Here is a 14,840-nt window from a genome sequence, read left to right as displayed (position 1 = left end):
CAGAAGATCTCATTTTGTTTCTGAGTATTAATGATCTGGTCATAGTACATTCCTCAGTCACTATGGACTTTATTCTTATTATTATGATGACAGCTCTCCGATTTCATTTAAAAAAAAACAAAACAAAAACCACCACAAAAGTGAAAACACAGGACACATCAGGAAGTGTTCCCAAAGGACAACGCGGTGTCACAAAATCAAAGGAGTTCACCACTAACGCGTGCAGGAATAGTTTTAAGGTATCTTCACTAGTGGATTGCTTTATGCTGAGAATGATTTTCTAAAAATGATAATTCAGGAGCATAAGAAATTGGAAGAAGAACCACCACTGTAGGACTGCAGTGCTGTAACTAGTCCAGTAGCTCAAATGAAGAAAAGGTTGACTAAACAATTCCTCCGATGAAGCCGCTGCTACAGCTACTGTATGTTAGTATGAGGTATTATGAAGACCCGGGAAATAGTACAGAAAATATGAAAAGTAAATATTTATAAATAACAGGTGGTGAGAGGACTGAAAGTCATATTTATGTAAAATAGTTGTATCGTTCAAAAGCTTTGTAAAAATTTAATAAATAAGATTATGTGTGTTTGTAAATCAAATAATATCCTTTCAATGCCATAATAAATAATAACTGAACCAAATACTGTTTTTAAGGAGTCTGTGGGAAGGGCGAGGGAGGGCACATAAGACCTTGGAGTTCAGCAAGCTGTTACTGCTACCTTGCCTTGTAAATGAAGCCAAGTCATGCTATCCGTAATCCTGTACCAGTGCTGGCACACTCTGTTTGTTCAGCAAATTGCCATTTCAGGGTGGGCAGGCAAGCCAAGCACTAAGATTCCAGTGAGGATCCAACCTCTCTCTTTCCCCCTTCTTAAGACTTACGTTTGTTTCTTCTTTGGGTGGATTGCACTACCTGAGCCACACATGCTACATGTGTACTACATGCACACATACCATGTGTAGCCCAGAAGAATTTTCATAAGGTTACCTGTCACAAGGATTTTCTCAGGGACCAGCTTTGCTCTCACCGGGGAGCAGCTGCTCCCTCCCTTGCACCCCGCGTGGATCAGAAGAGCCAGACTTGCCAGGGTGGGTCACAGCAGAGAGTGACGAAAAAGCTCTGCCATCTGATTATCTCCACTCTGTATTTGTGTATTGGTATTTTGCCTTTGTGTTAGCATTTTACAGGATTTTTAAGACCAGTACATTTATGGAGACTCTCTCATTGTATGTTTAAATTTACAGGGTACACAAGAGAGCTAACAGCAACCCTACAAGAATAAAATGTTATGGGTAGAAGACAATACATAGTGACGGTAAAGTGTGTGAGCAACCACAATTACCACTGCAGCTTACGTGAGCAAAGATTTGTTTCACTCTATTTATTTTTTTTTCTTTTCTTTAAACAAATAGTTCTGTGTGGAGTGAAAGCAGTAAAGCCTGGTCTCTTACAGGTTTGTGTTTGGAGACTCTCCTTGTCCATACAAACTGAGCTCACACTGTACATCTTCCCTTAGCAGGGGCACTGCTCAGCCCTCTCTCCTATTCCTGACTACCTGTTGTCAGGAAACTTAAAGAAACTCAGTATATACAAGACCTTTATCCAAGTTTGATTAAAACCAGTTAAGTTCACAATTTATCAATACAGAGGTGCAGCTGACTGACAGACATACAAGCACTGCAGAAGGTACTGTGTAAGCCTTGTTTCCCTAGAAATGCAGAATAGAAAACCACAAGTGTAAAGTTACTTACTTCCCAGCGTGAGCATTTTAACTGTATGCAAACATTTCATTTGCTTTTTAAGTAGTTATTTATGAATCCTTCATATATTGCTTTTATTAGACTAATAGCTCAGGACTGTATCCTGGATTACACCAACACTTTTCAGAAGCAATGTTGGGCAGCTGACTGCAGCCCAGTGAGAAGCGCAAGCTGTGGCCTTTTTTTGGGTACTCCTCAGTAAGGACTCACCGAGGAATTCACTGGCTTTGAAGGTGCAAGTCCCCGTGGGGTCCCACCATTGCAGTCCTGTAATGCCAAACCTCCAATTTCTTATTTCAGGTAACATGCTTTTTACATCACTGTTACAACAGTCCTGATGAATACTAACTAGCTCTGTTCAATTGATTTATCATTACTACAAATCCAGTGTTTGAAGTTTTAAGAAAAATTTTAGTATCAGTTTGGAATAGCCAGCTGTCTCATTTCTGTCAGTCTTTACTCTTAGTTTAAGCTGGCTATTGTTCAAGTTACTTACGCTCTAACATAATTGCAAGTGTGTCTTTAAACGATTAAAATTTAATATGAACATTCAGACATGGCACAGCTATAACAGAAGAGGTAAACGTGTTCAAAGCCTAATTTTTGCCTGGGATGGGTAACTCTGAAATCCTGCAGCTCCTGACCCTTTTCACATCCTCCCAGCCACGAGTGACCACGGAGCTGAACAGAGACCCACTGCTGGCTCCGGAGGGCAGGGACCTTAGTGCCTATTTGTTTATGATTGTTTCCTCTTTGGGGATTCCTGCTGTTTTGCAGGCGTTTCTGATGCTCTGCATCTCTCTCAGCCACGTCCCGCCACTGACTATCCAACCGGTAATCAAGAGATGGTGTGTTTTGCCTGAACAACCTGCTCAACAGGTAGCTCAGTGTGGACGGAGCCCTAGCCACCCACAGGATGCTTTCCTGCAGTGGTTGCGACTGTATGAAGACACGTGGAGGTAAGAGCCCCTACAGGGTGCTGTGAGATCCCAGGGATGCTGTGGGAACCCAGGAATGCTGTGGGATGCTATGGGATCCCAAGGATGCTGTGGGATGAGCAGAATCCCAGGCATGCTGTGGGATGAGCAGTATCCCAGGAAGGCTGTGGGATTCCAAACTTGCTGCAAAATGAGTGGGACCCAGGGGGGCTGTGGGACCCCAGGGGGGCTGTGGGACGAGCAGGACCCCAGGGGGGCTGTGGGACCCCAGGGGGGCTGTGGGACGAGCGGGACCCCAGGGGGGCTGTGGGACCCCAGGGGGGCTGTGGGACGAGCAGGACCCCAGGGGGCTGTGGGACCCCAGGGGGGCTGTGGGACCCCAGGGGGGCTGTGGGATGTCAGAGATGCTGCGGGCTGAGCGGGACCCGGGGGGCGCTGCGGGACCCCAAGGAGCCCGGTGTGGCCCATGTGCGGGGCCGCCCGGCGCCGCGGGCGGAAGGGGCCGCCGCTCGGGGAACCGCCGGGGCCGCACGTCCGCTGCTGGCGGGGGGACGGCGGGGTCGGCGGAGGTGAGCGCCCGGCCAGGACACGTCTCCTGCGGGGCGGCGGGACCTCCCGGTGCCGCGTCCGGCGCCTCGGCCCGGCCGGACCCCGCAGCCGCAGGCACCCGCCGAGGGGCGCCCAACGGCCCCAGCGGGGCGGGGAGGGGGGCAACAGCCTCAACGGCCGCTCCCGCCGGGGGACCCGGGCCGGGACGTGGCGGCCGCGCCGGCAGTGAGGAGCCCTGAGGCCGCTGACCGCAGCAGAGTTCCCCCGGCAGCGTGCTTCCCCGGGCACATTCGCCAGGGCGACGCAGAGAATGCCCGCAGGAGCTCGGGTGACTTCTAGACTTCTACGGCGGCACGGGGAAGGGCTGGGGGTAACCACGGAATTCGGTGGTGCAGCCTCTACAATGCCTTGTCTGGCTGTCGTGAACCCTTGGCCGTTGTTGTGTGGATGGGAAAGAACCTCCCTGTTTAAGCAATAAATGATTCACTATTACTGTTCTCTTAATATACTCATTGACCCCTTCTGTCCCATAGGAATCATTTTATTCTAGTTCCCGTGGGAAGTGCGGGTTTGATAGCCTTGTTCTCTGATACACCTTCTAAAGAGAGAAAGGAAGTATCAGGCATTCCTCTTCCCTTCTGAAGTCATCGTCTATCTCAACTCCATCACTGCCAATGATAAAAACACGGTGTATTCTTAACTTACGTTCAGTTGCTGCTACTTAGAAAGGAGTTGAAAACACCACTTTTCTCAGATGTCTGTCTTCGTGACAAACTGGGGACAAGTGGAAGAAGCCTTAAAGATTTCTTTTGCTCTAGGGGACGTTTTGTTCTGCCGCTGTTCTGCTTGGCCCTGCTGGCTTGTTTTTTAAGCACAGAAACTTAAAAGCAATTTGTTCGTCTTTAGATTTTTCCTGACAGTTCAAGATTTCAAATTCAGGTATGGCCCTACGTCACAAGTGACCCCCAAAGGCCATCTTTGAGCTTGTGACACAGACCAGAACGATTTGAACTAAGACGAGGAGATGCATTTCACATAGGCAGCAATTTCTCTTCTGCTAATAAAAAACTATGGTCTGTACCATCATAATAATCTTGACCCATTTGTGGAAAACATTTGAATTAATGTTCTCTGCATTAGGGAAATATTTTTTTTTTTTAGTTTTTCTTTTATTATTCTGAATACTGTGTGCAAATAAATATTGAGTCCAAAACATGCAACCTTTGTTATTTGTTTTCAGGATGCTGTCTTTAATAGAGTATACAGACACTTTAAATGTTTGTGAAACGTGAAAACTACGATTAAACAAACTCGTAAACAATCCAAGCAGAAAACTTAAATGGGTCTTTTAAAATAAAACTTTGATATCTGGAAATTTTATAGCTAGTCTTTTGCTTTTGCCTTTCTCTCTCTTAAACAGGTTGCATTAAAGTACAACTTTGCTGCTGTAATTAGAGCTTGTTAACATGAAACTCACTGGAATCGTCTACATCCAGGAGCGCTATGGAGCAATTTTCAACATGGAGGAGAAATTGTTACGTGTGCCTGGTAATAGAAGACAGTATTTCACTGACAGAAAACTTATACTGAGTGGGGCAGCAACACCCTGGCGCCAAACCTCTTACTCCAAAGTGAATGGAAATGCTGCAGCACTGAATAAAAAAAGTATGAGAGCAGTGGTGACAGGAGGTGGAGGCTATTTTGGATACAAGCTGGGATGTGCTCTTGCCAACGCAGGAGCTTCTGTTGTTCTGTATGACATACACAAGCCTATCTGGGAAATTCCCAATGGAGTAGTGTGTATCCAGGTATGATAAATTATATTTTCACAACTGTCAAAGTTAGTTCATTTGCCTTTTCCATCATGTCTTACTAGTTTTCACAGAATCCAAGTATCTAATTGCAAATTACTGCAAATTTCAATAACTGTTTTAACTGTGAGAATATCCCACATGAATTTTTGTCAACTGATGTTAGTGTATCTGAAATAAGGAAAACAATGAAACCTGTAATGTGTAGCACAGAGTACCCGCTCCACCTCCTGACTCTGGAAGTATTCCTCGGGACCCAGTCACTGCCCTCATCTGTGCCTTAGTGTAATCACCTGTAGGATGAACACAGGGGTGTTATGGGGCTTAACGAATGTTTTTAAAGTCCTTTGAGTTCTATGTAAGAAAAGTATGATTATCAGCAAGTACTGAAATGGGCCTAGTTTTCAGTCCCAGGATGTACACTATGTACAATTATATATATGCATTCCTTCTGTGCGAACCCACTATATGACAAATGCTGACCTGCGGCTTTGATTTCAAGTCCAAATATCCTTTCTTATGTATTACAGGCAGATGTCAGGGATTATGATGCCGTATTTGCAGCCTGTGAAGGGGCTGACTGTGTGTTTCATGTAGCTTCATATGGAATGTCAGGAAGAGAGCAAGTGAGTCCAAATAGTTTTGTATTTTTCTGTGTGACTACCCACACTGAGGGTGAGAGACTTGATGCTGTAACACTGCTATTAGATTTTACCTCTTCAGATTATCCTGAGAGCCTGAATCCACGTCCATTCTGTTTTGGTAAACTGCTCTGCGCAAACTGGTGTGCTAGCTGCAAGCAGTCTACTTACAGAACCGTTTTCCTAGTTGTGAAATGATCTCCTCCCCATTAGAGGCTCCACCAGCAGCCTGGGAGGGCTTTTGAGTTGGAAATGGCATTGAAGAGTTCTGAAATAGTGCAAGGACAAGAGGAAAGACAAGGGAGGCAGGTTCCCTCCAAAACCCTGATCCTTCTCTAAACCTTTCACATGGAACTCCTAGGTGTAAGGTAACTGGGAGGAATAAAACCAGAACTAAATTATAATTTTTTTTATACAACTGAATTATAATAACAGCTATATTTCAAAGCTTAATTGTTTGCCATTGGGTAAAAAGCTGTAAGGATGTACTTGATATAGGACTTTTATGATTAGAGTTACAAACACACACGCGCCCTTTCTTACGTTACTTAATAAAAGGAACTTCATTCATTGCCTTAGTTGGATAGAACAGCTCATTCAAAGATGTTTGCAATTGAGCAATGCATAGTAGGGTAGAGGCAACTGGTCACTGAAGTGCTACTGAAACACGGATATTTAACATATTGCTGCAGGACGTACAATAACTGGAAATGTACGTTTAGAAGCACTGCAATTCTCTTTGCTTCAAGCAGGCTAGTCTGTAAAAACACAAGAAAAATACAGGCACAGTTTAAAAATAATGATTTGCCTTCTTGAAGTCTGAAACAGCAGTCTAAATGATCTTTTTAGTAATCAAAGCACTAAACTCATTACCTTTATTTGGGGACATCTATAACATCCCCCTATTGAATTTAAAATGTATTATTATTCAAAAATGCACAATTTCTTTATTTTCCTAGTTGCACAGAGAAGAGATTGAAACTGTAAACATTCATGGAACAAGATTCATCATTGATGGTACATATCTAACCTTGCCATTGGGTGTTGGTATAGCGTATTAAAATATTATACCACTTAGAAAAAGCCAGTTGGCTTTTTTGGCACACACTATTTTTTACCAAATACTTTGCATTTTTGGCAGAAGATGTGGAAACATGTCATTGGGGTTTTTTATGCTCGATTCTGTTATGGGATGTGATCTGAGGGCCAGCGCTGTAGTTCAACTACTTTAGCTTCTCGTTACCATGTTTGACCTGATGTCAGAATCCATATCCATATAAGGAGTTAACGATTTCCACGTGTATTTTGTAGCAGTAAACCTCATTGCTATCTAATAGCTTGTGCACAGGTAGTGGGCAGCGCTGGAAGCAAATGGCCTTCTAGCCACCAGCCTGGCTAGAGCTGAAGCCCATCTCAGAAGGCTGGTAGCAGCCCTCCCAAAGGCACAGTGTTAGCCTACAGCATCCAAATTAGGATGTGCCAGATTATAAAGCACTTGGTTCTACACTGATGTCTTTCCCTTTAAATATGCTTGGCATTTTAAACCACCCAATCATAAAATGGAAGGATTTGCTCTTTTAAGATTTGACAGTTTCTCAGAAATCGGTCATACTAACTTTTTTTCCATATTGTTTCATTTTCCACTAAACCAATTTACTTTATACGTTGCTGCAGCCTGCAAACAAAGGAACATCGCTAGGCTGATATACACCAGTACAGTAAATGTGGTGTTTGGAGGGCTTCCTATTGAAGATGGTGATGAGGAAACTGTGCCATACATTCCAATTGAAAAGGTATTTTGGTTGAGTTGTATTTCCATGTTTCCTTTTTGTTTACTTTCTTGTTTCTAAAACGTCTGGAGTTTTCATGACCATGTTTTGCCTGATGCCAGAATCCAGTGCCAAGAAAGAAGAAAACTCTTTACACTCTTTGTAGGTGCTATTCGCAACCTTGACACATCAATCTTATGTACATTGCAGTATGTATTTTCTTTCCTGTCACAGCCTTGATTTTGGAAAATAACTCATACGCTGTCCCGTTAACATTAATGAAATTCCACCTGGACACAGGGATTGTTATATGGCTTGGTGACTCTTTACCATTTATTATTTATATTATTTTTCAGTTTCTCCCTTATTGAAGATGACATATATTCAATGTAGAGCTGATATGGAAAAGCAGCCTATTTTTAGATGGTTTTATGCCCTTAAAATGGAGAAAGTACTTCTGCTTGCTTTGCATACACAGTTGGGTTGTGTGTCCCTCCTCTCTCTATTCAGTATTTTACAGTCTTTGAAGAAGTAGAGATGGATAGAGAAAATATTGAATAATATTTTCAATAATATATCAAATAATATTTTCTCTGGGACAGTGCCACAAGAAAATGAACAGGATAACTCAGACTAATTGTAATGTCTTCAAAACTTGGCTTTTAACTTTTCCGTTACCTGAAAAAGAAATCCAGATTACAAAGTACTGATCAATTACATTCCTGGCAGCATTCAGAGCATACATATATTTATTGCTTCTCAAATGTGCTGAAATTAATTAACTGGATTTGCATAAACAAAAATGCTTGAGTAACTTCGCTATATGCTTGTGTTTTATCCTAAACTAATACCCCACGGCTTCTGTATTTTGAAGTATTTATTGCTGTCTGCTAAGTAAAAACTAGTGGAGAAATGCCCCTCTGCCCTGTCATTTCAAGAATAGATAAAAACTTATTTGCTTTTTCTCTGTAGCATGTTGATCATTATTCCAGAACCAAATCAATTGCAGAACAAATGGTACTAGCAGCTAATGGAACTCCACTAGCAGGTACTTTTGTCTTAGCATGAATCCACAGTAGAATTTACTCCTCCTCTTCTTGTTCCTCACTAACATCCTGTATCCTGTATCAATCCTTAGTAGACAAGATTGCCCAGCAATTATGAAATCAAGTTATCTACCCCCTCTCACAAACTAAAAGATTTTCACTTAAAAATCACTTTTAATTTTTTTTAAGTTCCCACAGTGTCCGTAAAAGGTTTTAGCATGGTAGCAGTGAGTTCAGTATGTTAATGGAAAAGATGAAGACAGCTATAAATTAAACAAAACCAAGCATTTAATGTCACTGTATTATGCAACGTAAGTAAAACATGAATGCTGATTAAATTGTTAGCCCGCGCCCTGAGTTATATATTAAAATCTGAAGAAGCCACCCGATACTACAGCTTGGAATTATTTATTAGTGCTTCCCAAAGTTTTCCACGTTCAGGAAGCCAGTTATACATTTGAATACTTAAGCTCACCTGTGAGATACTGTAACTGCCAGTGCAAAACAAATTAATGTAAAGTGCAATATGATTCTATGTGACCAAGTGATACGGAGCTAAATTTAGCTGTAGACAACTTACAGAAAAGACTCTCTTCACTTGATATTTGCAGAGGGCTATAAAGAGATATAAAGTCATTGATGGGCATTCCATGCCAATAGAATTATTTTGTTTAAAAAATAAAGGGTTTTCTCCTTATTTCCTCAGCAGCTCTTCACATTGAAGACCCTCTTAATTTTAGGAGCAATACACAGTTCTGCATTTGTCAATGAAATTAGAACCAGTTAGTGTTCCAAACATCCCATTTTGATCCTGTGCCATAGCAGGATTGAGTAGTTTGCATATTTTCAAGTACTATTAAGAACAGTTATTAGCAGATAATGAAACAGCCAGCTGATGTGATTAGATTTTTATTATGGTCCTTACTTTCTCCCACTGAAATCACGAGCTTCTACAGCAGTTCTAGTGGGAGCTGGCTGTGCCTACTGTTGAGAACCTTTCAGCTCTATCTTGTACTGCTAGTGAGTCACTGTTTCCCATCAATAATTTTGTATGAGATTAGTTGGTTTCACTCCACTTCCCTACCAATAACTTGCTCACTTCAGCAAACTCATCACCACAGTTGACACATTCATTCACTGCTTTGGCACAGAGACAAAGGAGTGGTTAGAAAGAGGTTTTAAAATATCTGGCAGTTTCTAGGAATCAGACTATGCTGGCAGGACTTCTCTGAATCTTACCTTGCTATTTTGCATGTTCTGATTCTGCCAACTTCACATCCAGCTACCATTCAACACCTTTTGCTGTGCATTATTTTATAAGACGGTGAAGTTAATTTCTTTCAGAGCAAGTTCTGCTACCACAGTCCTTGGTTCATACAAACACAGCTGTAACGTAGTCATGTGAAAGTCACTTAAGAATGGTCTTATCAATTCTTCTAGGAGGTGGAGTACTCTATACATGTGTTCTTCGCCCACCAGGAATCTATGGACCAGAAGAGCAAAGACACTTGCCAAGGCTAGCAGTATGTATTTTAATTGTTTAATCAGCAGAATTTTTTATGATATACAACAGCATCACTTATTTGTGTTATAAATTGACTGACCTTCTTATTGGGCAGCAATTCAATAATTCAATTGTCTGCTGAGGATATTATAACTCTTGTTAACAGGCACTATATTATATCTGTAAAGAATGTATAGTACAATAAAAAAGCCTTTTTTTGAAATACAAACACATGTAAGTCCAGCTTTATAATTTAATGCTGACTATAAGATTCAGGCCAATCTATGATATTTCAAATGTCTGTTTGCATGCAACTTACACCAAATGGCTTAAATATTAATGAAAAGAGATACGGCAAAATATCTTATTTCCAGGCTCAGCTATTAACAGCTTTCACTATCTAATGAGACAACTTAAGGAGCTGGAAGCACCTTCTGGTACAATAGGTTACTACAGGGCAAACAGCTGAGGTGCTCACGCTTTACTTTCTCACTTGCTGTCTTTTAAACTGTAGGGCTAGTACAGTGTGTAGACAATGATCCCTGTAGAATTATAAGAGTCAGTTACTTTAAAAGCATCAGTACCACATAATAAATATTTTTGTTCTGTGGCTGAGGTAGGGAATTATATATAGGGAAAGTCAGCCAAAATACACTTCATCATCTTCTAAATACAGTAATTTTTAAGAATGGCAAATACAATTTTAGTTAAACCTGAGATGTTTTCTTTAGCCCACCCCAAAAAATATAGTATTTTTAAATTTCTATTTAAGATTTTAAGCTTATTTATTATGAGCCCATTTTAAGGCATCACGCAACTGTCAGATTTTGCAGTTTCTAAAATGTACCTGTTAAATGAAAAATGTGATACCTAGCATTGCTTCCCATTTTTTCCCAAAGCTATTTCTTAAATTTGATCCAATTTTGTGAATACTTTTGATCCATCCAGAACTGTACCTTACCTTTCCATACAATATTTTACTTATCCTTAGAGTAGACTTGTATTTTTTATAAATTCAGGACATATTGTGTTCAATACTTTCTTTGATCCTTCCTCATGAGCAGTACTTTTAGAGCTCTCTGCACTTCTCTTGATTCTTTTTAATTGATTCATGTATTGTTTTAAAGTAGAGACAAACCTACATTTAACTGAACAAGAAAGTGCACTGTACCTCATTTTAAAACCCATTTTGCTTTGGTTTCATGTTTGTTTATGTGTACAGAAGAATATTGAGAGAGGGCTACTTAACTTCAAGTTTGGGGATCCTTCTGCTAAAATGAACTGGGTGCATGCAGAGAATCTTGTACAAGCTCAAATTCTAGCCGCTGAAGCTCTCACCCCTGAAAAGAACTACATAGCTGTAAGTAAACAATAAAAGCACCACAGTTTTCATTTGACAGTGGATCCTGCCACTGTATCCTGTACTACAGTAACTACTCTAGTAGCAGTAATTAATGTATGTGTTATGGTCCTTTAGCTTATGTTGTTGTCTCTGGTTTTAGTTGATAAATGTGCTATGAACGGTGTGGGACCTGGCAGCATTGGCTGTGCAGTGTGTTAAAGAGTTGGAATATTCAGTTCTTTGAGAATATCTCCATCTTTGCATTTTTGTCATATAATATGTGCAAGATGAGCAAAGAATGTTTGCTATGTCAGAAATTAAACTGGATGTTCAGGCAGATTTGTCCCCTTTTCCCCTGTATATAAATCCAGACTTAATGTTCTGAACAGTGATAATCAGTTCTTCCCATACTATATGCAAATAAAAGCACATTTTATTTGGGTTCATTGATTTCAAAAATAGTTGCAACTGTTTTCCTCCTTGTAAACACACTTTTCTATTTGACCTAGACGCGCTACCCTTAAAGTATATTACAAAGATTTTCAAAGTAGATTAAACTACTTTTTCTAAACCCCTAAAAGCAAAAGGGAAAGGGGTAACTTACGCCTTGGTTACACAGATGGAGTCTTACGGATTTCAATGAGTCCTAACTAGACTGAGAGCAGAACATGTCCCACCGTTTGCTGAGTGTGTGTTAACAGCATCAGTTAGATATGGTACCACTTGCAATGCATTTGGTAATCTCTGCATAGTCAGTATAGCCATTCTGTATAGGCACATCTGTAATAAATAAATTATACTAAGGCATATTAATCATATAAACTGCTTGTCTACCAATTTCACTGCACACGTTAGTGCAACTGATTGAAACACATGTGGGTAGTTTTTTGGCTTGTATGTACATCCATGCATATTTTATATTGCTGTATTATTTTTAAGCTATTCATAAGGAGTGAGATAAAGAAAAAGAAGTCACTATATAAGCAGTATTATTTTTACTAACTTATCTCTTCCCTACCCCTTTAACAGAGTGGCCAGGTGTATTTCATTAATGATGGCGAAAAATTCAACCTTTTTGAATGGTTAACTCCACTTGTACGTACAATATATACTTTATCTCCAAATACATTTATTTCTTTGACTGTATGCAATTCCAGCTTTTGTGTGCATGTTACATTTGGTATGTTTGCTTTGGGTGTAAGAGTTCCGTTCTAAATGTGGGTTTAATTCCTGCTTTGAAGTTCAGCGTGATTAGCGCTGTAACAAGGCCTAGCTAAAATACTACATAAAAGCAACAGTCTTCACTGAGACCAAAGGACCATCTAAACCAGTATCCTCTTTTGAGTTGCCATTACCTTCATTTCTTGGGCATGCATCTGTTAACGGTGGCTATTTTGGGTGGACAAAAAATATAAACCCTAATTATTAATCTGGAACATACATTCTTTCCAAAAGATCATTTCATTGTTAATGATGAGCTCAAAACCATAAATATGTCACAATGTTAAAACAGGTATCAGCACACCATGACATTTTGACTGATTATTATAAACTATTTTTTGCCTTTTTTTAAGATTGCCACTTGTCTGCATGTGACATTTAACTGGAATGCCCTGAAAACTGAAAACTCAAATAGTAACAGCAATGATGAATTTTTCTGTTTTATCAGTAAATATTTCCACAAATACCTTCTGTATTGAAACTTCAAAACTTGTTTGAGGTTTCTGGTTTTTTCACTGATTCTTAAATTTCTTTCAGTTTGAAAGATTAGGTTGCAGTAAACCACGGATACGTGTTCCTACTTCCTTAGTTTATGCATCAGGTAAAAAAAAATTTATGAACATTTCTCTTTCCTGTCCACACTACCCTCATTCCTAACTGTAATATAATGTTTTGGGTTTTTTTAATTTGCCCACAATTTTCAGTTTCATGTATAAACATAATATGCTGTGGGCTCATGTAGTGTGCAGCAGTTAGGGGTGAAGTTCAGCTCTATGCAGTGTGTTGAAACCAGAATGATCTGTTAAGTCTCACAAAAACAGGGTTTACGTAGGACTTAACAGATGTATAATTTTGTGGAGTTAATGGTATAAATATAAAAAGTTAAATGTAAAAATCCATGACCATGAAATATGCTGAAGAGTATCTGCTTTGCTGCATGGGTAAACTTCTTGTTCTCCTGTATGCCATGCTCTCTCCAGAATCAACCCCAATGTGCAGCTAAGACAGAATCCAACTTTGAGTATTTTGTTGTTACCACATTTTTATGAGGTCTCATGATCTTTTCACTAGACCTGTCACCGACCCTCCAAACCCTTTTCACACAAGCACCCTAAATCAGGCTGACTCAAGTATTAGGATTAAATCCAACCCCTTGTGAGCAAGTAGTCCTGCTGATATTAGTAACGGCGCCCTGAGCTCTTAGGCATGTGATTATCCTTCACTATCAAATACAGTGCGAGATATGCCAAAATCATAATGGCATAGCAATTTACCATTCTTACCTCAGGTAGAAATCTTTTGTTATGCAGCCATGATAATGGAATACCTTCATCTGATGCTGAAGCCATTTGTTGAACTGACCCCACTGCTGACCAGAAACGAGGTAAAGTCTGTGTTTGTAAACTCCCCTTAATTCTCACAGCATGCTTACATACATGTTAATACTGAGGTACAATTTAAGATTAAGTCAGTAGAAAGTAAAATCCACCCAGTACTACTTCAGCCTCCAGTTTCTGGGGCAAATGTATGCATCATACATTTTAGGCAATATATGATGCTCGTTACCATCATCTTTGAAAAGATAAAAGCTTGTGCTTGCCATCTGGGAGAGGCTGCTTCAGCTCCCTCCTTGCAAGGCCGAGTATCCTGTATGGCTTTGGCTGGTCAGCTGGGCCCTAATTTCTGAAGATATTTAGGCACCAAAGAGATAGGTTTTATCTGCCTCCTTAGGTACATAAGAGTGAAGAGCGTTTTTTATGGATGTTTTCAAGACCAGAAGATTCTGCTTTGCAGCTTTTACTGCCTCTTTGGGCTTTCAAGGTTCTCCTTTTGAGTGAACAATTTTAAAGATATTGTGACATACGTCAATAGGATATTGAAATAATGTTGGGTTTTGGGTTTTTTTTATTTTACATTTCCTTTAACCGTGTCTTTGCTACCATGTACAGACTTTGTTCCAATTTCCTATGTATTCATATCTTTGTATGTTGACTCTTTCGCCCTGTAGGTACAGAACATTTCTGTAACTCATACATTTCGAATAGACAAGGCACGGATTCAGCTAGGGTACAGCCCAGAGAAGTTTGCGTTTGCTGATTCTGTGGACCATTACATTAAAACAAGACCAGAAGCCCAGAATCATCACATCTTTCTCAAAGTTTTGATTTCTTTAATTGTTAGTTTAAGTTTGATATTTCTTTCTTTAAGATTTGATGGCCTTTCAGTTTTGCACTTTTTTAAAGAAACACAACACTGA

At 40.1% G+C, this 14,840-nt stretch overlaps 1 protein-coding gene across 1 annotated transcript; it reads left to right on the top strand.

The window, feature by feature from the left end:
• The first annotated feature begins 4,715 nt into the window (after positions 1 to 4,715).
• LOC104256858 (putative short-chain dehydrogenase/reductase family 42E member 2) lies at positions 4,716 to 14,840 on the top strand. The gene is made up of 11 exons (XM_009811423.2): positions 4,716 to 5,057; positions 5,591 to 5,686; positions 6,661 to 6,718; positions 7,376 to 7,494; positions 8,443 to 8,518; positions 9,957 to 10,039; positions 11,243 to 11,380; positions 12,392 to 12,457; positions 13,121 to 13,184; positions 13,894 to 13,967; positions 14,592 to 14,840. The coding sequence occupies exons 1-11, from the start codon at positions 4,716 to 4,718 to the stop codon at positions 14,838 to 14,840; spliced, it is 1,365 nt and encodes a 454-aa protein (XP_009809725.2).

This window comes from Gavia stellata, chromosome 18 (genome assembly GCF_030936135.1).
Source record: "Gavia stellata isolate bGavSte3 chromosome 18, bGavSte3.hap2, whole genome shotgun sequence".
Classification (NCBI taxonomy): Eukaryota; Metazoa; Chordata; class Aves; order Gaviiformes; family Gaviidae; genus Gavia; species Gavia stellata.
The sequence above is the reverse complement of the archived record's forward strand: the minus strand, read 5'-3'. Positions and strand labels throughout refer to the sequence as shown.